Genomic DNA, 27,208 nt, shown 5'->3' with positions numbered 1-27,208 from the left:
GGCATGTAGTGTGGAAGGGGCAGAGGTGTTCAGGCCACTGTGCCTCCATGCAGGGTGGGATGGGCCCTGACAAGATGCTCTGCTAATTATGAGTGATGAGGAGGTGAAGGGCTGGCAGTGGGCAGGGCTTGGCTGAAGGCAAGGCTGGCAGCCAGCAGGGTTGTCTTCTGCTCCTTCCCCACTAACCCAGGCAAACTCTTGGATCCTGTCGAAAGTGTTTGAAAGGGCAGGGGAGAGGACCTGGGAGAGGAGATGGTTTTCTGCCCAGGAAAGGAGCCATTTGCCCTGAGACCACACACCAGCAGTTGCCTGAGGGCACCTCTCTCGGGGCACTGGTTATGAACACAGGTTGAGTGCATCCTGGTCCAGGTAGCAGAGGGACACCCACTCAGTCCATGTCCTTTAGCTCTGTTCCCAGACCACGTCCTCTGACTCCACGGGTTTCTGTTTTGACCTGTGCCATTTTGGTACTACAACTTCACACTGTTGAGTCCTCAACAGGACAGAGCAATGTCTGGGGAAAGGAAGGAAGAGCAGGAGGAGTGGAAGGGCAACCTATGTCTTGCAGTGAGGGATGCCATGGAACAGGGGACATCTCGGCACAGCAGAGAGGGGATCCTCCTCCCCAGAGAGTTTAGGCAAGTTAAGCACGGGCTGGGGTTGTGTTTAGCAAGGCTGCAAAGAGGAGGGATGCAGAGGGGAGCAGGGACCTGAGGAGCCCGCGGGCCGTGGCACCGAGCAGTGCCTGGCGCCGAGCCAGCGGCCGCAGCTGCGCGTTCGTTACCCCGCGTCACACGCGCCCCGCTCCAATTACCGCCTCTTGACACGGGCTAATAAGGGAGGAAAGGAGAGCCGGCCGTTCCAGAAGGGCCATGCCGGATGCTTCTTTCCATATTTCAACTTTGTTTCTGCTGAACAAACGGTGGGTTTGAGATTTGATGAAGCGAGGGGGAGGCAGAGGCAAAGAGCCAAGAGGATCTTTAATGAAGCTGCAACGAGGAGCTGGAAGGTGGCTGTGCCCTCCCTTGGCATCGCGGGTTTGCACCTGCGAGTGCTGCGGGTGCAGCTCGGGAGCCCAGATGAAAGCAGGGAGGTGCACAGCCACTTGCAAAATAATTGCTCTTGCAAAACTGCGCCAGCACAAAGCGGGGGGCGGGAGGCTGAGGAAAATCAAGTCTCTAATGCTCTCACTGTACACCACAAAGGGGCCATTCATGGCAGGGATGAGGGGTTTTCCCCCTGTTTATCTTTGCTTCCAACTTTTATTGAACCCATCCTGAGTTTTGTTTTAATCTTTAAGTGGGGCAAAAACACAGAAGGGAAGCAAAAGGGCAAGAGATTGATTGGCACATGGGGAAGTTTAGCAGGAGGTTCTGGAGGTACGTGTCCATTGGGTTGCTGGGATCAGGTTCATCGGTGGAGCCGAGCGCTGACAGCAGTGGCCTGACAATAAACTCTGCTGGCAGATACCCTGTACCAGTAACGTAAGTCAGACCCGCCATGCTCCACTTCCCTCTGATTATTAAAAATGAAGGGGGGGACTCCTTCAAGGGGGATGGGCTATGTGATGAATTCCTCTGTCTTCCTGCTTGGAGGACTTAGAATCTGCACAACTGGACTTCTACTCTCACACAAGCACCTGTCCCTGCAGTTTGGCCGTGTTACAGCAGTAGCCATGCTCTCCCTTACTGGCAAACAGCTGAGAAAGACCTTTATCACCCCAAAATGCTGCAGGAAACCCCAAGGGGTGTTTTGGCCATGCTCAACTCTTGCATCCCCACCTGCAGCCTGGCCACTCCTCAGTATATTTCACTAGACCAGTTTGCTCCCTTCTCCAATCCCTACATCTCTGCTTGTGGCACAGCCACCAACCCTTAGAAAATGCTAGTGAGTGGCTCTGAACGTCTCCCTCGATAATCTTTCTTTTTTCAAAAAAATTTAATGTCAGCCATCCGTTATGTGATGTTAGTCAGTAAATTTATTATGGCGCTGTGCCTCTTATCTGTTTGTCTTCATTGTGTCTGCTGCCGGTTCCACCTGATTTTAGGTTTCAGTAGCAACATGCAGTATATTTATCACTTTGCCCTTTGAAGCAGAACTGCTTGAATAATCTCACCTATTTGGCAGTGTCTGTCAGGCCCTGCTTTCTGTAGGCTGAAATGCTGGTTTATTCTGATAAATGATTTTAAATCTAATTTGAGCTGCTGGAAAGAAGAGATCGCTTTCTGTTTAAAAATGTTACTGCCAAAGGTGAAAACATTTGGTGACAAGGTGAGCAGCAGTGGCAGGCATGGTGTAGTCTTCTGCAAGGCTTGGCAGGACTCCAGAAGTCCCAGGCTGAAGATCTGGAGTAAAAAAGGTTCCCTAATCTTCTGCTGACAGGAAAAATTGGCAGCAAATCTGATATTTACTGTGGAGAGAACACCCTGCCAGATTGCTGTATGATATCCATACATTTCTTTCAATTTCAAGCAGTTTGGTAATGCCATTCAGGTCCTTTGGACACAGCCAGGGTGTTGGTCGAGCTCTGCTATTGAGGAAACATCTGCCCAGCTGCAGCACGGGGGTTGCTTTCCATAGGAGACCAGGGAGAGGTGAAGGAGCTTAAACCTTGGTCCTGTTTGCCTGAACCCTGCAGGGCTCATCTCAGCTTTCATCACTTCTGATCTGGCCTTTAGGCACCTCCTGTGAAGCCATGACTGCCAGGGTGGGCAACCAAAAGGCAGCTTTGCATTGTTTACAGACACACCATCCAAAGCAGAGTCATCTGCTGCCTGTGCTGTGGGTTGAACAAGTATTGCATGTTCCCGGGCAGATGGGGTTTATTGACTAGGTGGGTTTTTGTACCAGGATAAAGTGGGATCATCAGCACTTTTCTCACCCTCTTTCTCCTTCCTCCTCTCAGCCCCAGCAGAGTTTGTGCAGCACCCCCAGTCCATTTCCAGACCTGTGGGGACCACTGCAATCTTCACATGCGTGGCCCAAGGGGAACCCCCTCCCCAGATCACGTGGCTGAGGAACGGGCAGATCCTGGAGACCAGTGACCACATCAAGCTGAAGAATAACAACAGGTAGGTCCTGGTGCCCTGGGCTCTGGCTCTGTTGTGGGAGTGGGAGAGGTGCTGGATTGCTTTCTGCATAGCAAAGAGCTGATGGGAAGGTGGCAGTGTTCTGAAGCAGATCTGGGGATTCAGCTTGGGCTTTGGTAAACTAAAACACTGCTCCAGTCCTGCTGGCTGCACCTTATAGACTTACAGTTTGGTGCTTCGTGATTTTTTGTGCCAGGACATCAGCATTAGACTTTGACTGTTGATGCAGGAATCCAGGAAAAGTTTCTCTTTTGACCTGATCATCATCTGGGTATTTCTGGAAGGGCTAAATGTTCACATAGACTCCTCAGTGGAGGAGCTGTGCTTTAACACCTGAACATTGAGCTGCCTGGGTGTGAAAATGCAAATACATTAGAAATAATATTTGTTTGGAGCCTGACTTTCACTAAACTTTAGCCTTTTATCGCACCAGGGAAGAGTGTGTTCTCTGAGTACTAAATAACTGCATTTTCCTGGGAGGGGATGAGGATGTTTGTACTGAGGAAATGATGCACTTAGTGTGAAAATTACCAGTCAACAATGTAGTTTCTATGGTAATAGCATGAAAAAATATACTACAAAATAATAGCATCTGCGTTGTAAACCTGATGTATTGGTAGAGGTTTGTACTCTGTGGTGTCATAGAGCTGCTCTCTCTATTAACAAATGTGTCTCAGGAAAGCAACTACCCAGCCTCGCTGGAGGGTCTGGACCTTCAGTTTAGACAGCTGGGAATTGCTGTGCAGGCACCATGGCTTGCTCCTCAGGGGACAAGAGTGTGTTTATTTTTCTGAGTGCCTATATAATGTGGCTTTTTGTTTTCTCATTTGAAGGGTTTTAAAGCTTTGTTACATGAATGATGGAAGGATAAGGTGGGAGTGGTAATAAAATCATCTCAATCAGTAGAGGTTTTCTCCAAACTGGAAGTTTTTAGAGCTTCAGAAAACTTGGTATGTGCACACACAGATGACACTCAGTTCAGGTGTGTAGTCTTCTAATTCATGGCATGGCTTTCTGAGGGATGTCTGCCCTTTATGGTGTGAGCAGAGCAGAAGGGGTAGGAGAGAACTTAGTGCATCCCTTTCTGGGGATGAGGAAGTGAAGTCAAAATTATGAAGTCCAAGTGGTCATTAAATCCATGGCAAAACTGACACTGAATCCAGCTCTGTGTCTTGCCTGGTTGTTTTCCCTGTGAAATCATTCCTCTTCACTTGAGGAGAGCAGGAGTCAGGTCTTTGGTCATGGTCACGTCTCCTGGCCAGGTCCCTGTGCCTGGAGCTGTGCTACCCGTGCCCATGAACTGCAACTTGGTAAACATCTCTGTAATAATTTTCTTATGGGAATCATTTAATGCAATTTAGCATCAGTCTTTTCCACAGAGAGCTGAATGATCAGATTTCAGCATCTGGCACAGGCTGAGGGAGCTCAGCCCATTCCTGGGGCTCAGCTGACATGTGGCATCTTCTCAAGCTATAGTAATGTGATTGTAAAGCTGAGCCCTCAGGCCATCATACTCAACAGTGTTGAACTTTTGTCGTCTCACACTAGTCTTGGTCGACTCCAACCTCCAGCTCCAGGCAAGTGGCCATGCCTGGTGGTTTCCAAAGCTGTCAGTCTGGAAAATGCCCTCACTGGTGCAGCAGGGCTGGGAGCTCCAAGACATGGAGGAGACACATCAATGGACGATTTTTTCAAGCTTTTTCAAGTTTGCCCTTTGTTTTACTCTCATGGGCATGACTGAGTGCGGTAACCCACTTAGTTCCAGGTAGAAACAGTTTGGGTTTTTTCTTGGATTTATCAGTCTGTTGCACTTGGAAAATATTTGTCGGTGTAAAGATGGATCTCGAATATACTAGTAATGAAGCTACTAAACTACAGTATGAGCTCTTCAATTACATGGTTTCCTAGAAAATTCGTTTGGATTAAAACTCTGCTTAATATTGTCATAGAGGTCTGAATGCCCCCTAAGAGATTTTTGGGAAAAAAACCCAGTAAATCATCCCAAAACATATCATGTGCTAATTGATTGCAAAATGTGTCATTGGGAACAACTTCGTTTTGTAAATTAACACAGCCAAAAGCAAGGTTCAGACCTGCAGAAGATGGTGTGTTTGAGATACTGCTCTACTCCTGCAAGCTTGAGGCCCTGTGGGCAGCAGCACAAACCCACAGCCAATGGATCTGTTGCTTCCCAAAGTTGTGAAGGGCTCTTTTGCATCCGCCTCACCCCCCACTGTCACTCATATGCAGTAACTGCAAATCCAAGGAGAGCATATCCTACAAGGTGAGGGGACTCCAAAACCCTTCATTGCTGGGATGCAGCTTCAGGACTGGATTCACTAGAGATTGGATGTGACTGCTGGTACAACATCAGACATTCACTTGCTAAGCAACTTCCTGGCTTTCAGCACAGTAAAATCAGCCTCACGGGCTGCATCCAATAAATATCTCATCCCTCGTGGTCCCTCAGATGTGAATTCCCATCACCTGATGTGTTGACGGTTTCTGGGCACATTAGCATTAAAGATCAGCCTTCTGCTGTGCCCTCTCCAGAGGTGGTTGTTATGTTTTGAAAATGCCAGCTGTGTGGGAACAAAATAGCCAATCGATGATTAGCAAAAAAATCAAAAGCAGTTCTGGGATAGCGGATAATTGTTAATGAAAAATGCATGAAGGCTTAGGCATAGGGAATTGTGGGCTTTTCCATTAAAAGCTGTGAATAAAAATGACTGAAGGAGCTGATGATGGGGCTGCCTTGCCCTGCAGCCCCTGGGCTGGGGATGCAGCTGATTGCTGTCAGGGTGATGCTGTGCTGAGCCAAGCTCTCTGAGGGAGAAGCTGATGGAGCCTTTTGGCCTTTGGTGGAGCCATCCCTGTGTCCAGCAGTGGCAGAGTCTGTCCCTCTGTGCTGATCAGAGATGCCCATGTTGCTCCTGGAGTGATTCTGATAGATCATGATCCAAATGCCTGAGAGGTATAAAGGGAATTTCTAGCAAAATTCCTACCGGGCATCACCAGCCCATGCCAGAAATGGAGTACTGCTGCACAAGGAAGGTGTGGTTACTGGCCAAGTTGGAGTTGTGTAAAATTCATTTACACATGGGCTTGTGTAAAATTATGTTTCTAGGTTATTACTTCAAAATTTACAAGGAAGCATGAAATAGCCCCCAAATTACCACTGTAAAAGGTTTATTGCTTTTCTTCCTTGGACCCAATCAGATTCAGGGGGGTAATTTTCAGCCTGGAAGTGTATCACACTATGGGGTTTATATTGCCATAATAGCAAGGAACAAAGGCCAACATCTTCAGAGAAGGCAGGCTCTCTAAATATTGATTTTCCAAGAAGATTATATTTACAAATTGTAATTAAGGGACTTCATTTGTTCCACCGGAAAAAGGCTTTGTTAGAATTTGGGCTCAGGTGGCATTCGCTCTGCTTGGTGACCTTTGTAAATTCTTCCTCACTGGTTTGCACTTGGTTTAGTGCTCTGGAAATGTCTCACTACCAGGACCATGGATGTTCAAGGCTCATCAGGGAAAATACTCCTTCATAAATAAACATCAGGACAACTTTGCTCTTCTCGCACTTCTCATGCCGTTAAATCCCAGTGCAGAAACAGAGAGGGGCCTTCAAGCACAAACATCCCAGCACCTGGGACCTGACAGCCCTTCTAGTAGCAAACCCAGGGAAACCAGAGCCTGTCATTCCAAAGGTGGCTTTTTTTCTGTAAACCCTACATTAGCTGGATGTGGAAAGGTGCAGATGGGTTTGTACATCCCTTCATGGCGCACACTCCCCACAAACACTTCAATTTGTATGGTTTTGGACCATATAAGGGAGGACAGGCAAGCCTGCAGTTCCTTATGCCGTGAGTTTGAAGATGGTGTGATTGAGGGAAGAGTGCTCTATAGCAAATCATATTTCAGTTCCCAGAAGCATGACAAATAAGTATGTGGAGGATGGGGATGTGAACCCGCTGCTTCTGATTTAAGCATAATTTATGGGTTTGACTTTGGAAGACACATGGAAATGGCCCTTGCAAGGAGGATGGCTGCACGAGCACACAAAGCCCTCTCAGCAGTGGGGAATCAGCGTGGTCCCTGCACCAAGCAGGGATCTTGTGCTGGGATCACACAGCCATATCCCACAAAAAGGACCTGCAGCAGCCCCGGATCAGCCAATGGCAACAGGCATCAGTCTCTCCTTCTCATGTGGCTGCGATTATTTTGCTACCAAGTTGCCTGTGTAATTTCTCTGTGTGCTGCTCCACTGAGCTGCTCTTGAAGTGCATCAAGTCAGGAGTTTAAGTGTTTGTTCCAGCTGTTGCACACAGCAACAGAGAATGGAATCAGCAGAGAATGGTCCTTACACAGGAGGCTTTGAGGCAGGACTGAGCCCATAGTGGTGCAGCCTCAAATTAGTCTCCCCAGAATTAGGCTGGGTCTTTTTCTTCTTCAGTATCTGTGCTGATTGCTTGGGAAAAGTTTGGGGGACTTTTCCATTTAGCAGCAGAGAGCTCTCCCAGGTGTCTGCATTTGCAGTTCTACCAATTAGGCTCTGCTCTCCCTTCCAGTAGCTTTTCCTGAGATGTTTTTTGCTCCCTCATGGCCCTGAAAATGTAAAGATTTTCTGCTTCCTGGGGCAGGATTCAGTTAAGTCTGTGATTGTACTCTGTGGCTCATAAAAACAGACTGAGTGGAATGAGCAAGAAGCTTCCAGAAGCTGCTCTTGGGTGGGTCTGAAATCACAAGATTGGGCTGAGATCCTGGTGAGTGAGCTGCAGTACCTGCAAAACAGAAATGAGTCTTTCTGCACAACCAATCCAATTTCACCTAGGACATTCTGCATGATATTTAATTTCTGGATGTGTAAGAATATGCATATAGAGGGCTGGGAATGATATGCAGTGTCCCTTTGGGTTGCTGAGTGTCACTTTTCAAGCTTTGCACCTTAATTTCATCCTGTATGAGGCAACCTTCAGAACACAGGGCATTTCTGCAAAGCTGGGGGGGTAAAGGCTCCTTCCCAGTGTGACACAGGCCAGCAGCCCAGGAACAGATCATTCAGTGCAGTGCAGCACAGCACAACACAGGCCATGACCAACAGAGCCAGAGCACGGGTGGGGCATCTGAGTGTGGCACCAGTGGCTTTCTGTATCTGCTGGCACTCAGAATGCTGTCCCTGCTAGCCACAGCCTGCTCTCTGCATTAATTTCATCACACTCCCTCCTTTGTGCGCCTGTGCGTGCGCAGGCTGATGCCCTCCCAGATGGGCCCCTCTTCTTTGTGCTCCTGAATCGATGAAGAGGCTTCCTTCAGTTCGCAGACTTTTTCAGAGGAGCCTTTGGAAAGCCGATCTCCGGTCACCGGCCTGGACCCCTGACCCCAGCCAGATCAGTCATCCTGATTGCCCATGAACTGGGAAGACAGCTTGGGAATACTGCGCCTTTCGAGCAGCGGAGGCCTCTCGTTTCAGCTCGGCCGGGTGTGAATCTGCAGCAGCTCCTCTCCCCACTTCCATCAATGCCTGTCAGGGCATTGTGTGGGGATGTGATGGAGCCCTGGGCTCGCCGAGCGGCTCTGGTGACCAGCAGAAAGCCTTCTGGCATCTCGCCTCGTCTGACGTGCTCGCGGCGCTGCCAGTCTGGCACTCACGGGAAAGTTTTCCAGCAGCAGATGTCCCAAAGTGACAGATTTTTTTCGTGTTGACGGGAAGAAATAAAAGGACACTGCATATTTCAGATGGTTGATGCATAGAGACGCTCTGCGCCTTCTCACACGGCAACTACAGATCTTCCTTTTGTTTGAGCTTTCTTAAAAAAAAAAAGACAAAAAGCAGAAAAACCTGGGACTGAACATTGGCCCTGCTGCACTGCATCCTCCACATGCTGGGAGGTGATTCTCATGGAGCTGGTGTTTAGATGCTGGGCATTCTGTTCACCAGCTTCTCCATGCTCTCTTAGCCAAAAATCCAGCTGTTTTAGTGTCCCATTACCTGCATATCATTCTAGGCGACGTGGGCTCCAGGTAATGGATGGCCAAGGCTCTCCCTGCACAGCACATCCAAACACAGCCAAGGAAATCTCAATGAAAATGAACTTTTTGAAGCCTGAAGCAAATTTCCAGCTACGTGCCTTGCCAACTTCCCAGAAAATACTGTATTTATTTCTTTTGACTTGACTGTGCATGACAGAGACTCTGCTCAGCTTCAGGTCTCAGTGGCCAAGTGCCATCCTTCCAGGACCACTGGCATCCTTCACATCATCTGTGTCCTACATGAGGAGCTTTGCTCACCCCCAAATCCTCCCAGGAGAGAGAAGCCTTTGGCCCCAGAATTGCAGCACTGCCTTCAGGCTCCTTGCACTGCTTTTCAGCCTAGCTCCCCTCTTCCTTCCTTCCTTCCTTCCTTCCTTCCTTCCTTCCTTCCTTCCTTCCTTCCTTCCTTCCTTCCTTCCTTCCTTCCTTCCTTCCTTCCTTCCTTCCTTCCTTCCTTCCTTCCTTCCTTCCTTCCTTCCTTCCTTCCTTCCTTCCTTCCTTCCTTCCTTCCTTCCTTCCTTCCTTCCTTCCTTCCTTCCTTCCTTCCTTCCTTCCTTCCTTCCTTCCTTCCTTCCTTCCCTCCTTCCCCCCTTCCTTCCCCCCTTCCTTCCCCCCTTCCTTCCCCCCTTCCTTCCCCCCTTCCTTCCCCCCTTCCTTCCCCCCTTCCTTCCCCCCTTCCTTCCCCCCTTCCTTCCCCCCTTCCTTCCCCCCTTCCTTCCCCCCTTCCTTCCCCCCTTCCTTCCCCCCTTCCTTCCCCCCTTCCTTCCCCCCTTCCTTCCCCCCTTCCTTCCCCCCTTCCTTCCCCCCTTCCTTCCCCCCTTCCTTCCCCCCTTCCTTCCCTCCTTCCTTCCTTCCTTCCTTCCTTCCTTCCTTCCTTCCTTCCTTCCTTCCTTCCTTCCTTCCTTCCTTCCTTCCTTCCTTCCCCTCTTCCTATCTCTAAGCAGAGAAAGTAAATGCCCTGGAGGTGGCAGAGCCTAAATACTCCTTGGTCCAGATCTGCTTTGTGCTTGGGAAGCTTCAGGCTGCTCTTGGCCCATGTGGCAGCCCAGCCTGGCTGCTCTGGGTGCCCAGATGCACAGCAGCCACATGGAAATAATCCCTGCATTGACGGGGCAGAAGGAAGTGCTGCTGCTCCTTCCACACATCTGCTTTGTGCAGGGCTGGGAGTGCAGCTCTGGGATGGTGTAATTCTGCCTTCTGCCATCTGTCCTCACAGGAGTCAGCCCTTGTTGACACAGCTGAGCCACACATCGGGTCCTTCCTCCCCGAGCCCTCTCCCAGCTCTGCCTTTCTCCTTCCATTTAATCAGATACGTTGAGCCCATGGCTATGAGAGGAGCTTAGGGCTGATTCTCGAAAATCACCATATCAGCTGAAACCATCACATTTGATATTCCATTTACAATGTTTCCAAGGAAACAAAGGCACAGGACATAAATAGATGACTGTTAAACATTTGCTCACTCACCATGGCCCCCGATAATTTGCAAGGCAGAAATAGGAATGTTAAATCAACAGCAATAATAAATTTTAATATATGAAGACCAATATTTTGCTGCAATTAGAAGAAGCATTTGTTCTGACATACAGGCAGGCAGTGGCAGGTTATTTATCATTTCCACTTCCACTGTTCAGTTTTTCATTTACATAAAAGGCAGCTTTGATTGTGATTCCCAAAAAGCCTTCAAGTGCCCCCTGCATCAGCAGGGATGCTTGGGATTTACTCATGTGCAGTCAAGTTCCAGGTCCACACAGAATTCACTGCAGGAGAAGAAAGTAATTTGTTTCTCCTTAGAAGCAAGCCGTGGATGTGGATTTCATTAGGTTTGGGTCATTTCTTATAGGAAAGAAAGAAAAAGCTCATGTGAGCTTCTGAAGTTTTCCTAAGGATGTCCTGTGTGTGAGAACACCCTCCCAGGACCAAAGGCACTATAGGCAGATTTTACCATAACCTGAGCTGCTGCCTCAGAGTTGAGTAAAAAAAAAACATCTCCAGGGTCAAATCTGCCTTTCCAGCTCAGAGCTGTACCCAGTGGTGACAGTGACCATGCCATGCCTTAGAAGGGAGATACACTTGGTATTTATTTATATATAACCCTGCTGGAGAAATCAGCTAATGCCAGTGTTACCCTTAGACAGCTCTAATGTGCTATAATGCAATTAGAGCATCACCAGAGGGCTTTCTGGCTGTGTTTGACTGGACTTGGCTTAGCAACCATGTGTGGTGCTTGGATGGCTCTCACTGGTGTGTACTGGAGATAAGCCAGTTAAAGCTGTTTTGGCTGTGTGGATGCACTTGCCACAGAGCTGGCTCCGTGGTGTGGCTGGGATCTTCCTGAACCCACACTCTTAGATCCTGCTGCTCCCTGTCCCACTCTGTGTCTACATCAGGCTATACTTGAAGCACGGTATCTGCAGGTCGAGACATAAACTGCCCAGTCACAGGGAATGAAATATCCATTTCCTGGACTTCCCCTTCCCCAAAAGCACCAGCCCATAGCTTCCTGAAAGCTTTCTGTGGAAACAGAGGCTGTGGGATGCCCTGCCATGGGAGCCAGCACGGGGACCATGGCAGTCAGTGTGATGCTTGTCCCTCTCCTGTCCCCACACAGCACTCTCTCCATCTATGGGATCAACCAGGCGGATGAAGCCATCTACCAGTGCCTGGCCGAGAACAGCGCGGGCTCCACGCAGGCCAGCGCGCGCCTCACCGTGCTGTGGGCTGATGGGCTGCCCAGCCCTCCTCAGAGCGTGAGGGCAGAGACTGTCTCTGCAACCACCATCCAGGTGTCCTGGGAAAAGCCCCTGCAGAACACCAAGGAGATCATTGGCTACGTGCTGCACATCCGGAAAGCTGCAGGTACGGTGCTACAGCCGCTGCCCAGAGCACCCTCAGCCTTCCCCTAATCCAGCAACATGGCCCACGAGGTAAAACCAGGTCTGCACTGTAGTGATCCATGCTGCCATCAGTGTTTTCCCTCGCCTCCCACTTTCTGAAGGGTAGAGATGAGGCTGTAAATGCCTGAAAATACTAAATATACCATTGTAATTATCAAAAGGGTGGGGAGGAGGAAGCTGCATAGTCAAATCTTGCTGCCCATGTAGCTCTCTGGCAAAGCAGGCAGGGATCACAGAATCAGAGAATCACAGAATGGTTTGGGTTGGAAGGGGCCTTAGGATCACCTAGTTCCAACCCCTGCCACAGGCAGGAACATCTTCCACTAGACCAGGTTGCTCAAAGCTGTGTCCCAACATTGCTAATTCAATGGCCTTGAAATGTAAGCAGAAATGGGTGTGAGCAGGTACATATCCACCCCACGGACCAAAATTACTGCTTGCAACATCTGTTTATTCTCTTTACCTCTTGCAAAGCCTAACACCACTCAGTTCTCTCTCCCTTTGCATTTCAGATCCCGTAGAGATGGAGTACCAGGAGGCTGTTAGCAAGAGCACCTTCCAGCAGCTAGTGACTGATCTGGAGCCCTCGACCAGCTACAGCTTTTATATAAAGGCTTACACCTCCCGGGGTGCCAGCAAAGCCTCAGAAGTCACGGTGGTGAGCACGCTGGGGGAAGGTAAGGAGCGCTTTGCACAGGGACCCTCAGATGCTGACGCCCGCTGTGCGTAGCAGCAGCGCTGCTCACCCCGACACCGCCCCGCAGCGCCGCGGCACTGCAGCCTGTGCTGCTGCTGCTCCTTGTTCCTGCTGCTCCTCCTGCTCTGGGATATTGTGTAAAACTCACTTGTATCCTTGCAGGGGGGTTGACTGATTAAACACGGCATCGCCTCTCCCAGCTGATGTTGTAGCAGGGGGTGAGTGCAAACCTGCCTGGCCTCGTGCATTGCGGCTGCTCTGGGCTGTTCCTAAACTCCTTGCTAAATGCAGACTTCCTGCTCAAGCAGCATCTCATCATCTTCCAGCAGCTCTGGTACTCACAGCTCTTACTTGATAAGTGCCACACTTTCAAATATTTTATTATTTCTGCTCTATCCAGGGCAAACCACATTAGAGCTGATCTATCCTGGCCTACAAATCCGTGCCCTGGAGCAGCTTTCTGTTTCAGTGGGAAGTTAGGGTGATCTCTAAGGCTTTTTTTTTCCCCTGACTTGGCCACCAGTTAGCTTCCCCAGTAAGACAGTGGGTGTTTTAATATAGCACCCTTGCACACAGGTACCAGGTAGAGACCACAGTGTGATATGTCAGTCAGAACTGGAAGAATATTTTCCTAGAGACTCATCTATTTCTGAATCTTGACATGTCTCAGATATGGAGAATAATTTCCTAGGAATCATTCTTACGAACATTCAGTAATTATGGATTTCCAGCAGAGAGGGCCTTGGTGTGAGGGTGTTATTTAGGATCAAATGGAAGTGTGTTGACTTCCAGGTGGGGGATCCAGTTCTCATTCTGTTCTCAGCCCTTGCAGACATTTATTACAGAATTTAAGCAAAAACACCAGTAAATCCTCGCCTGCTGGATTGTGGCTCTGCAAGTTTATTTTCCTTGGTACTCTGCAGGGAATCAGTCACCCTTGGAGTTTGTTTTTCTTCACAATTTAGAGGCAGAAGGATGGGCTGAGACAAAGCTTGAAACTCCTTGACCCGATGCTCTAAGTTCAGCCCCAGGAGCTACAAGCCAGCCATGCTCTACAGAGCTTGGTGACTCTGCAGAAGCCCAGATCAAGTGAGAGAGGACTTTTTGTCATTATTGCCTTCAGTCATGACAGGAAGAGTTAGGTACCTGGTAAAGGGATCATAAATTTCCTGGTTCTCTGAAGTTTAAGGTATCTCTGTCCTCCTATCCTTTTTAAAAAGGCTTGTCCTGTGTAACCAAGCTTCAGGAATTAGCTCCCTGTCCTGGAGCTGGCTTGGTTGAGATCACTCAACCCCAGCCTGTGTTTACCTTGTAGGAAGGTAAAAAGATACTTAAAAGCACCAGTTCTGGCTTCATTTGTTCAGTTTTCTTCACTCGGTGCCTGTTGCCTTCTGCTCACAGAGGAGAGAGCAGCTCAGAGAGCCAGGGCTTTTGTCAGCAAATTCAGGTTTCATTGCAGATTTGTCTCTTCTCATGGCCAAGCCGTTTCACCCTGTGCCCTCCCAAGAAACAAAGGTGAGCTGAGTCCCCCCTGAGCTCGGGGAGCCCCTGGATCTGTGCCAACAGCTTCAGAAAAGGATGGATTTTCCAAGATGCCATATCCAGCAGGCAGGGACAGCTCAGTGGAGCCATGGCAGCAGAGATGCTGCCAGCTGGAGACTGGTCTGAGTGACCATGTTATGCTGGTATTGTTTGGAGCAGGAATATGAAACACTCTACAGAAAACAGAGGAACAGGGTTACTTTTGGCTTGGGGCCATCAGCTTCTCAGGGCTGGCAATATGCTGAGAGGGCGCTTGGCTGAAGCCTCTGATGCTTTCTAGGGACATGGTGCCCCTTCCTTTGTGCCAGTGCTGGATGGAAAGTAGAAGGGAAGATGCTGTAGAGAAGGGACTCAAGTGAACTTTGTCCTCCACCATAAGCCTCACTCTCTGGGAAGGCCCTTCTGCCTCCTCCCTGTCGTTCTCCTTTATGCCGTTTCACAAATTCCATGGTATTTCAAATCTCAAACGCTCTCTGCTTCATTAAGCAGCACACACTCCTTGTTCTTGTCTTTTAATGCTTTTTAGGGTTTTCTCCAGGACTTTTTGACATTTCTCTAGGATGAAGACTGTTCCTTTAGTCATCTTCGGCTAAAGACGCCTTCAAGAAGAAAGTTGAAATGACCTGGGGAAAATTCCAAACAGCACGGAAGAGGAAAACAAGTATCCCAGCCCTTAGCATGAGGGAGATGCATCACTTATACTAGCTCCATATTATGTCTAATATATACTTCTGTGAAGCACCTATCTGCTGGTGTGTGTATGTATATTTACACACAGACAGATATATTCCATTGTATACACTTATTTGTGTAATCACATTATAAACAGCACGTGCATTCTGCGAGTGCATATACCTATAATCAGTATTATATATATACTCAAAGTTTGAATAAATACATTATATTCCATATTTTGAAGGAGAGATACTCTTGTGGTTTTTATTAAATGTAAGGCTCTGCAACCATAAAATAAAGCCAACTCTTCACAAATCAGGATGGCCCACATCAGTGTTTCTTTGTCCATGGGATAATGTGATAATTTCCCTTTCTGTGGTGTTTTCACCCGTGGCTGGAAAAGTGATGCTTTAAGCAAGGGTCCAACTTCTCAAGCGGGGATTTTTGCCCTGGAGGGAATTGGGAGAGTAAGAAAAAAGGAATGTTTAATTGGATTGCAAAAATACGCAGCCTTGGGAGGAATGGCACATACTGATATAAATAGAATTTACTCTGTGTTTTGCACCCAGGAATTGTTAAATTCAGCCTTCCCAGCAATGAAATGCACATCAGAATAAATCCTATCAAGAAGGAATACTTCAGCCCATTTTTTTTCACATTGGCAGCATGCAAGCAGGATGAGATCTCATTTATGTGGCCCAGAACACTGGGTCTTTCCTCCTGAATCCACGTGGAGATGTGTGGCAGTCAGCAGGGACTTGTTCATCTCCATGGGCTTATTCAGAGGGCATCAAGCAAAGCCCCTGCAGCCTGAAGGAGGACATCACTTTGGGAAGAGACAGGATTGCCCAGACTCTCCTGCTCAGCTGGAGAGGCATCCATCCTTCCTCTAAATCTCCTCATGGGAAAGCTTGAGCTCTCAGTACCCAGGAAAAGGCAAACGCTTGTGCTGTGCAGTTTTACTGGTAAATTGAGGAAATGCCCTTTTTAGCTCTCATCAGTCTTAGACTGACATGGCCATGTCTCATCTGCTTTTCCCCATCACTCACTAATGGTTGTGCTGAACTCTGTGCCAAAGGCCAGGTTTGCACAGCTCATCCTTAGAGACCCTTTGGGGAGAAACAAGGCAGAAAGCAGCTTTGGTCCAGTGCAAGCCCAGCAAGCCTTGTATGTGGGAACTGCTGAGCTTGTAATCATGTGGGATTGGAAAAATAGCTCTACCTCAAAGCCTGGAGGCTGCTGGAGAAGTAGAGCTGTTCTGCTGGATGATTTTGCTGTGGGGTGAGCTGAGCTGAGCCCAAAAACTCTTCTCCCTCCTGGTGCTGGTGCTGGAGCAGAGCCCTGGGCAGCACCTCATGCTTTGCACCTTCTGGATGGTGCCAAAGGTTGGGGAACTGATGGGAGAGTTTAGCCTGGGGGTGTTTTGTGGAAATGAGAAAAAAATAATCAGTGAAATGTCCTGCTGAGACACATCTGGTATAGGTGTGATCAGTGTAGATAAAGGGAGGGAGGGGGAAACATGGACTGTGTGCCCCAATGCTGCCCAGGGCACAAGGCTGGGCTTAGGGCAGAGCAAAGCTATCACAAGAAAATTGGCTTTAATTTGCAGATCTTTGCCTCTCAAGCAAGACTGATGGGGCTGGATGAGGCCAGGCAGCTTTTTGGGGATCTGGAGAGGGAATGGTCTGACCCACTCTGCAGCACACCCAAGAATAAGGGCAGGGTTGTGGGGCATTGACTGGAGCATGTTCCTGGTGGACTTTGAATCAGCAGCAGGGACATCTTCCTGTGTGCCCCTCAGGCCAGGTAAGTGCCTGCCTCCCAAAAGAAGCCAGCCTCAGCTGTGCAGGGATCTCAGGCTGCTCAACTGTTTGGGGCTGTTGAAGATGCTCTGGTTCTCTCCTGAGTCCCCAGCACAGTCACAAGTCTCCCTCCTAAAGCTGATGGGAAGAGCAAGCCCCTGCAAGCCAGTGCAGGTACCTAGCACACTTTTAAGATGGATGTCTCCAACTCCATCCCTTCTGGTTCCTTCCTGCCAGGGGCATTAATCACTCTGAAAGGTCTGTGCCTCAGGGTGTGGGCAAAAAATTCGAATTTGAGAATATATTGCCAAAGTCGCTGCATTCCTGCCCTGACCCGGCCAGACTCAGCATCATATTGCAACCAAAGTGTAAAAGTAGTTTCTGCTTGCTGGTCTGAGCATAGGGAGCTCTTGCAAACTCCTGCAACTTCCTGAAGAAGTTCAAAGCTGTTAAACCAGATTCTGGTCTGCTCAGATTTTTCTCAGTCAGCTGGCACATTTCTTTGGTGCAGTGACTGCAGAGAAAGGCTGCTGGGGAATTTCTCATCACACAGACTGAAAAAGCACATGCAACCCACTGTCTTTCTCTCTCTGTTTCAGTCCCAGCCATGCCATCCCTCTTTATTAAAGTCATTAACAGCACCACCGTGCAGGCAACGTGGGAGCCCTCCATCAAACTGGGCCAGCACGAAGGCTTCAAGCTGTATTACCGCAAAGTCCACCTCTCCCAGTACACAGGTCCAGTGCTCCTGGCCAGCAACATCACAGCCTACAACATTACCCACCTGGGTGAGTATGGTGACCCCTTGATCCACATCCCCTCCCCACCCTGTCGTGATTTGCAGGAGAGAGCTCCTGCAAATGTGTAGCCCAATCCCTGCAAATGCTGCAGGTTTTGTGGGTGCATTCCCAGCTGCAGGTACTTGTTTGCAGCATCTTGTGTGTATTTGTAAGACGTTCTTTTCCCAAATAAGCATCACTGGGGGAGATAAGGCTCATGGCTACACCTGAACTGTCCATCTTGTGTCCCCCTGGGCAGACGCGTCGGTGGTGTATGAAGTCAAGCTCCTCGCCTACAACCAGCACGGGGACGGAAACTCCACTGTCCGCTTTGTGTCCCTGCGGGAAACTGTGGAGAGGACAGGTGAGATGGGACCTGGCTCTCAGCTGGTTTGGGAAACAGCTCTGCAGGAAGGTGGTGAGGCCAAACACATTCTGCATGCCCTCTGTGGCATTACCCTCATCTCATCTTCAGCCACTCATTTATTTTCAGCATCACAAATAATGCTGAGGCAAAACTCTGCAGGGCTAAGAGCACCTGGATGGCTTTTTTACCAATGGGGAGAAGACAAACCAAATGTTTTGCGCATGCCAGGTTTGTCCCCTAAGCTTGAGACAGAGGTGAGGCTATGAATATGAACAAACCCCCATGCACAAGGTACCAGCTGCCATCCTCAGGTGAGATGTGGTGCACTGAGCATCTCTGCTCTCCTGGAGCTCTCCTGGATATTTTGGCCTTCACTGGTCAAAAGGGAGGACACGTGGCTTTGGAAAGGGAAATGGCTGCAGAGTGTGAGCTCTGTATTACGTGGCAGCAAAGGAGAAACCTCTACAGGGAATCCCTTAACTGATCACACCTTTCATATTCATCTATGTGTAAAAAACATCCTGCTGCTCTTGGAAGCCTTTTAAGTCTCCAGTGGGAATATCTTCAAGAGATAGTTATTACTCTTCTGTCTGTGCTGGAGTAAATACTAATCCCATTGGCATCCATCTACTCCATCAGGTTTCAGCCTGCTCTGGTGTGGTGGCTGCCTCTTACCTCCCATTTTAGCATGGGGTATTGCAAAAATTAACATCAGAGTGGGTTTTTTTTCATTAATTGCGTCTAATTACAGTAGCCAGGTAATGGGGCTGGCTCACTACAGATATTCCAGTCCTGTTCTTGCTGTGTCTCCCTTCCTGGGGTGCTGGCAGCAAGGGAGGTGCACAGGCAGGCAGTGAACCCCTGCTTCCCATGGGGTTCTCCTCTTCCCATACACAGCTCCCAGCACTGCCCAAGGCTCTGACTTTGGCTCTGGGCTCCCCAAAAGCCAGAGGAGCAATAGAAGAGTAGCACCACTGACCTATCCACCTTTTCCTGGCAGTGCTGAATCCTTCCTGTGACTGCATGAAGGACGAGCAGAACAACAAAACCTCCACGACTGGCATCATCATCGGGATCCACATCGGTGTCACGTGCATCATATTCTGCATCCTCTTCCTTATGTTTGGGTACCGAGGAAGGTAGGGATGCTCATGCCACTGCTCACAAGGGGTGGTGGTCCCTGGTACTGTGGGTGTGCCCACCTGAGTCTCACATGCCCAGTGCAATGTTGGACTTTATAGGATGGATTGAAGGATGAAGGAATGCAGCACAGGGACAAAGGGAAGGAACAGAGGATGAACCACCTCTCTCACTCTCAGGATCCATCTCTTTATTTTTCAGGCTGCTGATGTGCAAAAACGTGCAGGAGCAGCTGTCAACCCCTCAGATCCCCCGGAGCCAGCGGAGTGCCACGGGCCTTGTCCTGAACGGGGCCACTCGTAGAGACAGGGACGACCGGGACTTGAATGGAAAGCAGCTGGATATGAACGAGCTGGAGAGGTTATTCCCAGCATCCCCATCCCAGGAGCAGCAGGAGAAGGGAATAACGGTAAGTCCAGCAGCATGGGAGCACACTTGGCTGCACATCAGAGAGCTGTCACTGTCACTGCATTGTCCCCTTCTCTCTCTCTCCAGTCGGCTCACAGCCTGTCAGCCCCCCATGACGAAACCCAGATCTCCACACTCCCTCTGGATGAGTTCAGCATCATTGAGGAGCAGCCAGACCCTCTCCCAAAAAACCCCCATGGCAGCAGTCCTGCTGCTCCGGCTCCCAACCACGGTCCTGCCAATGAAGGATAAAACTGCCAAGACTCGAAGCCTCTTGTAGGAGTTACCAGAAACCAAACCCACGGCTGGTGATGTCTTTACGAGTTGTCAATCTCAGGTCAATTGAAGATTTCTACGGTCTGATTGTTATTTTTTTGTTTTGCTTTATTTTTATATATATATATAAATATATATATATATATATATATGTATATGTATACAGCCTTTTGGAAACTCTGTGAAGTTTATCTTTCTGACCTCTCTTGAGCCTCTCAACGTGTTTCTTCCGATGATGGCTGTCTGGAGACTGGTCACGATGGATTTTCCCCATAGCTGCTACGTAACAGACTCCTTGGCAGAGTTTGGCAAACTCTCCAGTCTCTGACAGACTGGGGATACAGTGGAGCCCCCATCTCTTGGCATCCCGGAATTTTCCTGATCAGCAGCTTTAGGACTACTTTTTGGATCTATTTTTTATTTCCAGAAGACAGGATTTGGAAAAATCCTTCTAACTTGACTCCAAAAATTTAGGCCTAGGAAGGCTGTCTCTCCGTGGATTTGATGACTTTGTACACTTTTGCTATTTCTCAGGATACTTTTTTTGCTGATTGACTCTAAATAATATGAAAAAAAAAGTTAAAAAAAAAAAAGTGTGTGCGTGTCAAAGGATGCCTGAGGGCTACTGAAAGACTTGGACAGACAACCCGAGTGAACTCAGAACCTACCTCAACCGGAATGAATGTCTTCTGGGAAGCAGAAATACCTGCGTCTTCCTTCGTGTTCAAACAAACAACTAGTGTAGCACTTGGTCAGTACAAGCATGGTCCTACCTCAGCAGTCACGCTCTGTACCCGCCACCTCAGTGGCTTCCTTGTTGTTGTTCCCATGTAAAGCACTTCCAAACCTTTGAAAGCAATGTTCTACCTCAAGTGTGAGAGAAACTTGTGTGTGTGTGTGTGTCTGTGTGTGTGTGTGTGTGTGTGTGAGTGTGTGTGTGTCCTCCCCTCTCCCTCAATTCCTGCCTCTCCCACCCAGCCCCACATGAAGCATGATGCTTCACTGGTGTTATGAGCTTTACTTTTGGGGGCTGGCTCCAGTGTGATTTTGTGTGGCGGAGATTTGTGTTGTGGTTTTTTACTTTAAAGATTGTTGGGGCTGTCACAGATAAGGAGCATGATGCCCTGTGGCTCCCTGGCACCACTGCCTTCCCAGGGCTGATTTGGGCACTGGTCCATCCTGGGTTTGAAGGGATGAGGTACTCAGACTCCAGTGCTGGGGCTAGAGCCCCCCTCTGCCCCATCAGTGTGCTGCTCCCCAAGGCTGATTCCCAGCAGGATGATCTATGGCGTGTGCTGGCACAAGCAGCACAACACACCCTTGGGAGGTGGGAACCTGGACATCACTGTCCTGTCCCAAAGCCCACCCTGCTATCAGGAGCACCTGTGGGGAAACCCCAATAGAGCACTTCCCCAGTAGAGCACTTGAGATGCTACTGAGCTGCCTCCAGCTCCTCCAGCACCATTCCAGCCACAGAACATCCAAAGGATGAGTGGAGCCAAAAAGGGCTCGGTTCCTGGGGAGGGACAAGGCAAGGAGGATGCTGGGGGCTGCCAGAGCTGCCCCTTCCCCATGCCTATGGTGGGCAGAGGAGCTCCTGACACCAAAGAGAAGGTTTGTCCCCTCCGGAGATCAACCACCAACCTGACACTGTGGAGGTTGGGTTGTCCTGGCGTGGTGCAGCCTTGTGAGTCAGTGTGTGACCAGCATCATCCATGGGTGAGATGGGGGCACACACGGGGGACAGGGATGCCAGGTGCCAGCTGGTGCTGGAGGGCAGCCCTTTCCCTGCTGTGTGAGGTGGTTAAATCCAGGCAAATGTGAAGGTTTGATCTCTTTGTGTAGGTGGTGGTAAATCAAATGTTGCTGTATTTGCAAGGACAGTGCTGGAATCAGGAAAGGAAATTAGTTTAAGTTTTAAAAAAGTATGAATTGTATTTTTTTAAATGGTACCAGTGGGGGAGTCCCCTGTGTCAAAAACACCCCCATCACCTGCCCACCTGGCAATGGGATGCAACCAATGGCTGTGTAAATAATACAATATACAGGAGGCTGAGCAAATGCCTCTTCCCTGAGCTGAGTCCTGGTGCTGGGCAGGGTTACCTGGGAGCAGGACTCTGTCCTCATCCAGCTTGGCCCAAGAAGATGTAATGGCACCAACCTCAAGAGCAAGGAGCTGCTCAGGCTCGGTGTTCCTAGCCCTCGTCCTCCTGTAGACATAATGCAGAACAAAAAAGATGCAAAGGGTTAAATTTTGGCATTAACACCCCTAAACAGCCTTTCCCCACCCCACCAAAGAGGCTAAATGGGCTGTCAGACAAACCCTGCTCACACCTGTGAGGCTGGACCTGGAGACAGCCTGGGGAGGGACTGTGGGGGGACAGCGCTGTAAGAGACCAAGAGCACAGACCAGCCCATCGCAGGAGCCAGAGGATGCTGGGGTTAGGGCAAGGCAGGATGGAGGAGAAGACACCAAACAGCTCAAGTGATAACCTCATATCAAAGACAACCTGATCCTCTCCTGCCACCCCACTCCTACTCCAGCCCAGTTTTTTTATTGTTTTTTTCATGTGTGTAACGCCGCCGTTCACATTGAATAAGTACCGTTGCCAAAGTGAACACAGAACCTAGAGTAGTGTTCAGCTCAGACTTCCTGGAGCTGTGAACATGCTATTAATTTAATATCATATTATTGTGATATTGTAATAGTAACAAGTATTTGTCACTACTTCCTTTTATTAAAGGGAAATTCTGTGCCATTTGACTAGTTGGAATACAATAGTATGTCAAGAATAGAGTTTTTTCTTTTGTTGTTTTTTAATAATGCAGAAACATGGTGGCTTAAACCAATGCAGATTCTGTGTTGGTTTGAGATGATTGAAGATGGATGTAAATCTTTAAAGACTATTTTTTAGATGTTTAGCTTTTCCTCTTTTTTGGGGTTTCTTTTCTGCTCTTATCAATTCGTACCGTTGGGACCAAACACAGACACTTGTGGCAGCTCAGTCCCTGAAGGGATGAAGCTGAAGTCTGGTGATCCATGAGGATCCATGGTCTTCCCTAAATTGTCTTAGTCCACCAATCTGGGCAAAAAAACCCACTCAAAATTACATATTGGCTTTGTGCCTCTGGTTGTAACTAAACTGGAAAAGCAACATGTAACAGCCCCACTTGCTGCAATACTGCAGTGCTTGAACGGGGCTGGAGACAAAACTGTCCCAACCCAAAACGTGGAAAAACATCACCTAGCCTATGTCTGGCCCTTAATCTGTGACATGAGAAGGAAAAAAGAATTTTAAAAAGAGCTTGTGTTTGGTTTCAGCATGGGGGACAGTCTGTCTTTCGTTCATCCAAACTGCTGCCATGGTTTTGAAGGAAACCGATGGAATTTTATTCTGTTTATTCTTCTCTGGGGCACAGTTGTACTCAAGTAGACAAGTTGTACACATTGTATTTGGGTGGACATGGGACTGCAGGTCCCTGTGTGTTGCAGATGGGCTGTGCCACAGGAAGGGGGTCGAGGCATCATTTGATGTCCCCAGACCAGAAGCAGAGGCAGCCAGACAGTCCAGGGTGGTTCCCAGGGCCTTTCACCATCAGCACCCACCTGCCAGCCAAGGGCAGCACTCCCTTCACACTCCTTTACACACCACAACATTTAAGGAACAGCTTGCCAGGTTTCTTATTCCTTTTTGTTCCCCCCACTTTTTCCTGATGGGAGGAATCAGTTCTACCCAGAGGTACAACCACTGGATGGCAGGCAGGTGTTGGATCCAGTGCAAACTGCTGGAAACTGCCTGTGTTTGGGGTAGGAATCTGATCCTCTAGTATTTTTCAAATAATTACACTAATTCAACCTGTTGCCTTTTCTCAGCTGATCCCAAAAACCCTTTTATTTTCTGGCTGTGGTGAGATGAAATTATAGGAAGGAATAAATATCCAAAAGCTGATTTTTTGTTATTATTTTTGGTAACCCATAATGGGCACAACCTATTCTTGGAGATCTCAAGTTAACCAGAGATGGCTGCTTCCTCAGGGATAGTATCCACATTGTCTTTAGTTGAACAGGGAATAGTTTTATGCTGTGACAGGGTATTTTCACACTGTTGGATTCAGGTATTTATTTGTCTACCATTTTCTTTTTTCTTCCTCATTTTGTAAAGGGGCTGATATATTTAAGTGCTGGACCAGTTTGGGAATTTTAAAGCTTCCACCCAAAATTATACCAAGGGACTGTAGGTTTTAAGCTGGCAATAAGAGGAGAGAAGCTACAAAGTGTCATTGCCTCTGGATAGTGAAGGGAAGAGTTTTTCTGCCTGTGGGGGTGTTCCTCTGGGATAACCATCCCACGGCATTTTAGGGGGGATCAGTGCGGTGTCTGAGCCCTCTCTGACAGCACTTAAGTCTGGGAAAATTGGTTAAAAAAAAGGAAATTAAAAGCTTATGAAAACAAAGGGGGGGAGCTCCTCACTTCATCTGTGCAAACAGTGTGTGGAAATGTATCCGTCCCCGAGCGCTCCGGAGCAGGCAGGTTACAGATCCCATCCAGCAACTTGATGCCTGCTCATTTATTTCCCTCACCCGCCAATTTAAAAAAAGGGAAAGGCAAAGGAAGGTGCCTGGGCCGGAGCAGCAGGCAAGGAGATGGGGATGAGTGAAGCACCAGCACCCCCAGGCGAAAGCGCTGCTGGCACAGGGCCATGGCACCGAAACCCCTGGAGCACTGGGAATCCGGGAATGGCTCCAGGCTTATTCCAAGGGCAGAGCCTGTGCTTCCTCATCGTGTGGGAAGAAGGGACGGGGCCGGTGCGAAGCCCAGCGAGTCGGGGACAAGCCCGATTTCACGGGGCTTTGGATCAGGGTCTGACTTAAAAAGCAAAGAGGGGTTTGTACTTTGATCCTATTTCCATCATTTAAACTTGCAATATCTTTACGTTTGTTAGAAAGTCATAATAAAACCAATGCTAAACCTTTGTCCCAGTCCTTTTTGGGAATCAACTGTTAGCAGTAATACTAAAAACCCAAATTGCAAAGCACTTTTCTACTGTTTATTTTCTACCTTTCTTACTTTGAACTGTCGTGATATTGAAATCCCACTGATCCCACGATTGTTAGCTCTGTATTAAAAAAATAATAATAAAACCCAGGTTTTTTGTAGTTTGCTCTGTTTAGATTTTAGCCTGTGGCTACTTGTACAAGAAAAATAAAACTAGAATAAATGAGCCTGTGTGAGCTTTTCTTTTCATATGCAGGGCTGTGGTGTGGGGATTGTTCAGGGCAACTTGGGGCATCACCACTTCAGTGGTGATGAATCTGGCTTCTCTCAAAGAGCAGCTCCCAAAATTCAGCATTTAAGGGCTGAGGGGTTTTTACTTTGATGCTTTGCTCATAAACGCCAGCCAAGCCATCAGCAGAGTCCTGCAGGAGCATGGGGGCTCTTTGGGAGCTGGGTGAGATGAGACCTCCAGGGTCACAGTGCGACACCTGTGCGTAGAAGTGCAAATCAATTTCCAATTAATCTTGGCTCTTGCTCAGCTATTGCTGCAGCTGCATTTCCCAATGCCTGCAGCACTAACGGGGCAGCACCTGTGAGGGTGGGGAGGCCCTGGCACAGTTGTCCAGAGAAGCTGTGGCTGCCCCATCCCTGAAGTATCCAGGTTGGATGGGGCTCAGAGCACCCTGGGATAGAGAAATGTGTCCCTGCCCATGGCAGGAGGTGGGAACACAATGATTATTAAAACCCCTTCCAATCCAAATCATCCTGGGATTCTAAGATGCATCCTTGCCCCAAAACGAGCTGTGAACCATGAGCCACCCTGCTGCCACTGAGCTGTGTGCTGCTGCTGCCCTCGATGCCACAGGACAGGCAAAGTAGAGGCTGTGGGGAATAAAGGAGCGACAGTGAGCCAAGCAGCACTTTCTAAAGGGGTTTCAATAAGCAGCTGAGTGAAAAGTTGCTTCAAACAACTCCCCGAAGCTCTCGGAACTGCTAAATTGCAGCACGGACTGTCTAAATATATACCTCATAATAAATACCAGCATAAAAACTGATTTTATTTCCCAGTGGCAACGCAAGAGGTGAAAAAAAGATCAGAGTGGGCTCACTCAGGGGATTTTCATGTAACTTCAGTGAAATCTGGTACTGCAGATAGCAGCTGCAGAGTCAAGGCATTGTATAGAGCTTGTGGCTTTCATTAAAAAGGACTTTCCCTGCCTTCATGGCAATAAAAAAAAGGTTTGACAATATTAATCTGAAGTCTTAGAAACTAAGGAAATAAAAAAACCCCAAGCAATACGCTTAAATCACTTTGATTTTGGGCTGTTGGAAATATTAAGAACCCTCAAAAAAAACACTACTTGAGTGCTCAAAACTTGTCTTTAATAGAAGCAATCTCCTTTTGACTATGTGCATTCAAATTTCTGCTGGAAACAAATCAATTCTTTAGCTACAGAAACACTAAAAAAAATTAAGTTGGGTGTTTTCAGCTCCAAACACCGCGTTCCTGCCTCAGATTTCACTGGAGATGTTACTGTTAATGTCCTAGTTATAACCCTGCCAACACAGGGAGAATTTATAATATCCCATAAAGCCCTAACTATTGGAAAGGTCATTTTGGCATTAATACCACTCGGGCATCACCGCTTCATTTGCTGACACTTTTACAGAGCCACGCTTGATTCCAGCACGGCTGCTGTAAAACCTTTACAGCAATGGCCTAAGCCCCCAAATATCATCTTAAAAATCAAGAGGCTGGAACATCTTCATCAGCAGGTGCAGGCGGCTTGGAAAGGTTCTGCTCTCTCTCAGTGTGGGGTCCCCCAAAATCCAGGGTAAGCATGCCAACCCCACTGCTCCAGGAGGGATTTAATCCTCAGATCTTATCTCCAGCCCTGTTATTCCCAGCACCTTCAGACCCCACCAGTGCTCGCTGCCTTGGCTAAATTAAAAGTCTCCTAATTTCATGCAAAATTACCAACCCCTCGCCTTGCCCAGAAAGCCATTTCCTTAGTGCTAAAATAGCTAAATTAATCTTGCTCGGCCTCGTAAAGGAGCTTGTCTTGTTTATTGAGCGATAAATATAAAGGTACAGTAACTAAATTCATCAGTCCCTAAACGCAGCCGTTGGGAATGGCCATTTCCACCATCCAATCTACGGCCGCATGAATATTTCAGAGTCCTTTTTCCCTTGGGTGCTCGCCTTATCTCTGGAGCCTGGATATTATTTTCTGCTTTTCAGCTTTTTGGATGTATTGGAGGAAATGTCATTATTTGGACCTGGGTGGATTACAGTTGACTTTCCTAAGCCAATTTATATTGGCAAGCTGCTGTTTTTAAAAACCCCTATAAATCACTCCCATGAATTTTAATAACATAACGTGGTTTCAAACATGCTCCCTTAATACGTGACACACTATTACAGCGGGCAATCGCTCCTCGGGCTGTGAACTCCATTTTACCGTCACCTCCAGCGAGCGCCGCGGGGCACGAGCGATGCCTCG

General features: G+C 48.3%; 2 protein-coding genes across 3 annotated transcripts in view; one reads left to right on the top strand and one right to left on the bottom strand.

Moving 5' to 3' along the window:
* Nucleotides 1-24,930, top strand: part of IGDCC3 (immunoglobulin superfamily DCC subclass member 3) — a 100,309-nt gene extending 75,379 nt beyond the window's left edge. The window contains exons 7-14 of the mRNA XM_064388719.1: nt 2,906-3,071; nt 11,737-11,984; nt 12,535-12,699; nt 17,338-17,526; nt 17,777-17,881; nt 18,885-19,023; nt 19,226-19,433; nt 19,520-24,930. Coding sequence (XP_064244789.1) covers nt 2,906-3,071; nt 11,737-11,984; nt 12,535-12,699; nt 17,338-17,526; nt 17,777-17,881; nt 18,885-19,023; nt 19,226-19,433; nt 19,520-19,684 — 1,385 coding nt within the window. The 3' untranslated portion in view covers nt 19,685-24,930. The remainder of the gene's footprint in view (nt 1-2,905; nt 3,072-11,736; nt 11,985-12,534; nt 12,700-17,337; nt 17,527-17,776; nt 17,882-18,884; nt 19,024-19,225; nt 19,434-19,519) is intronic.
* Nucleotides 21,618-27,208, bottom strand: part of LOC135280634 (gonadotropin-releasing hormone II receptor-like) — a 40,839-nt gene continuing 35,248 nt past the window's right edge. For both annotated transcript variants that reach the window (XR_010347504.1, XM_064388741.1), the window contains one exon: nt 21,618-21,918. The gene's annotated coding sequence lies outside the window, so the exon portion shown is untranslated. The remainder of the gene's footprint in view (nt 21,919-27,208) is intronic.

Source organism: Passer domesticus, chromosome 14 (assembly GCF_036417665.1).
Source record: "Passer domesticus isolate bPasDom1 chromosome 14, bPasDom1.hap1, whole genome shotgun sequence".
Taxonomy (NCBI): Eukaryota; Metazoa; Chordata; class Aves; order Passeriformes; family Passeridae; genus Passer; species Passer domesticus.
Note: the sequence above shows the minus strand (reverse complement) of the source record. Positions and strands in the feature narration are given on the sequence as shown.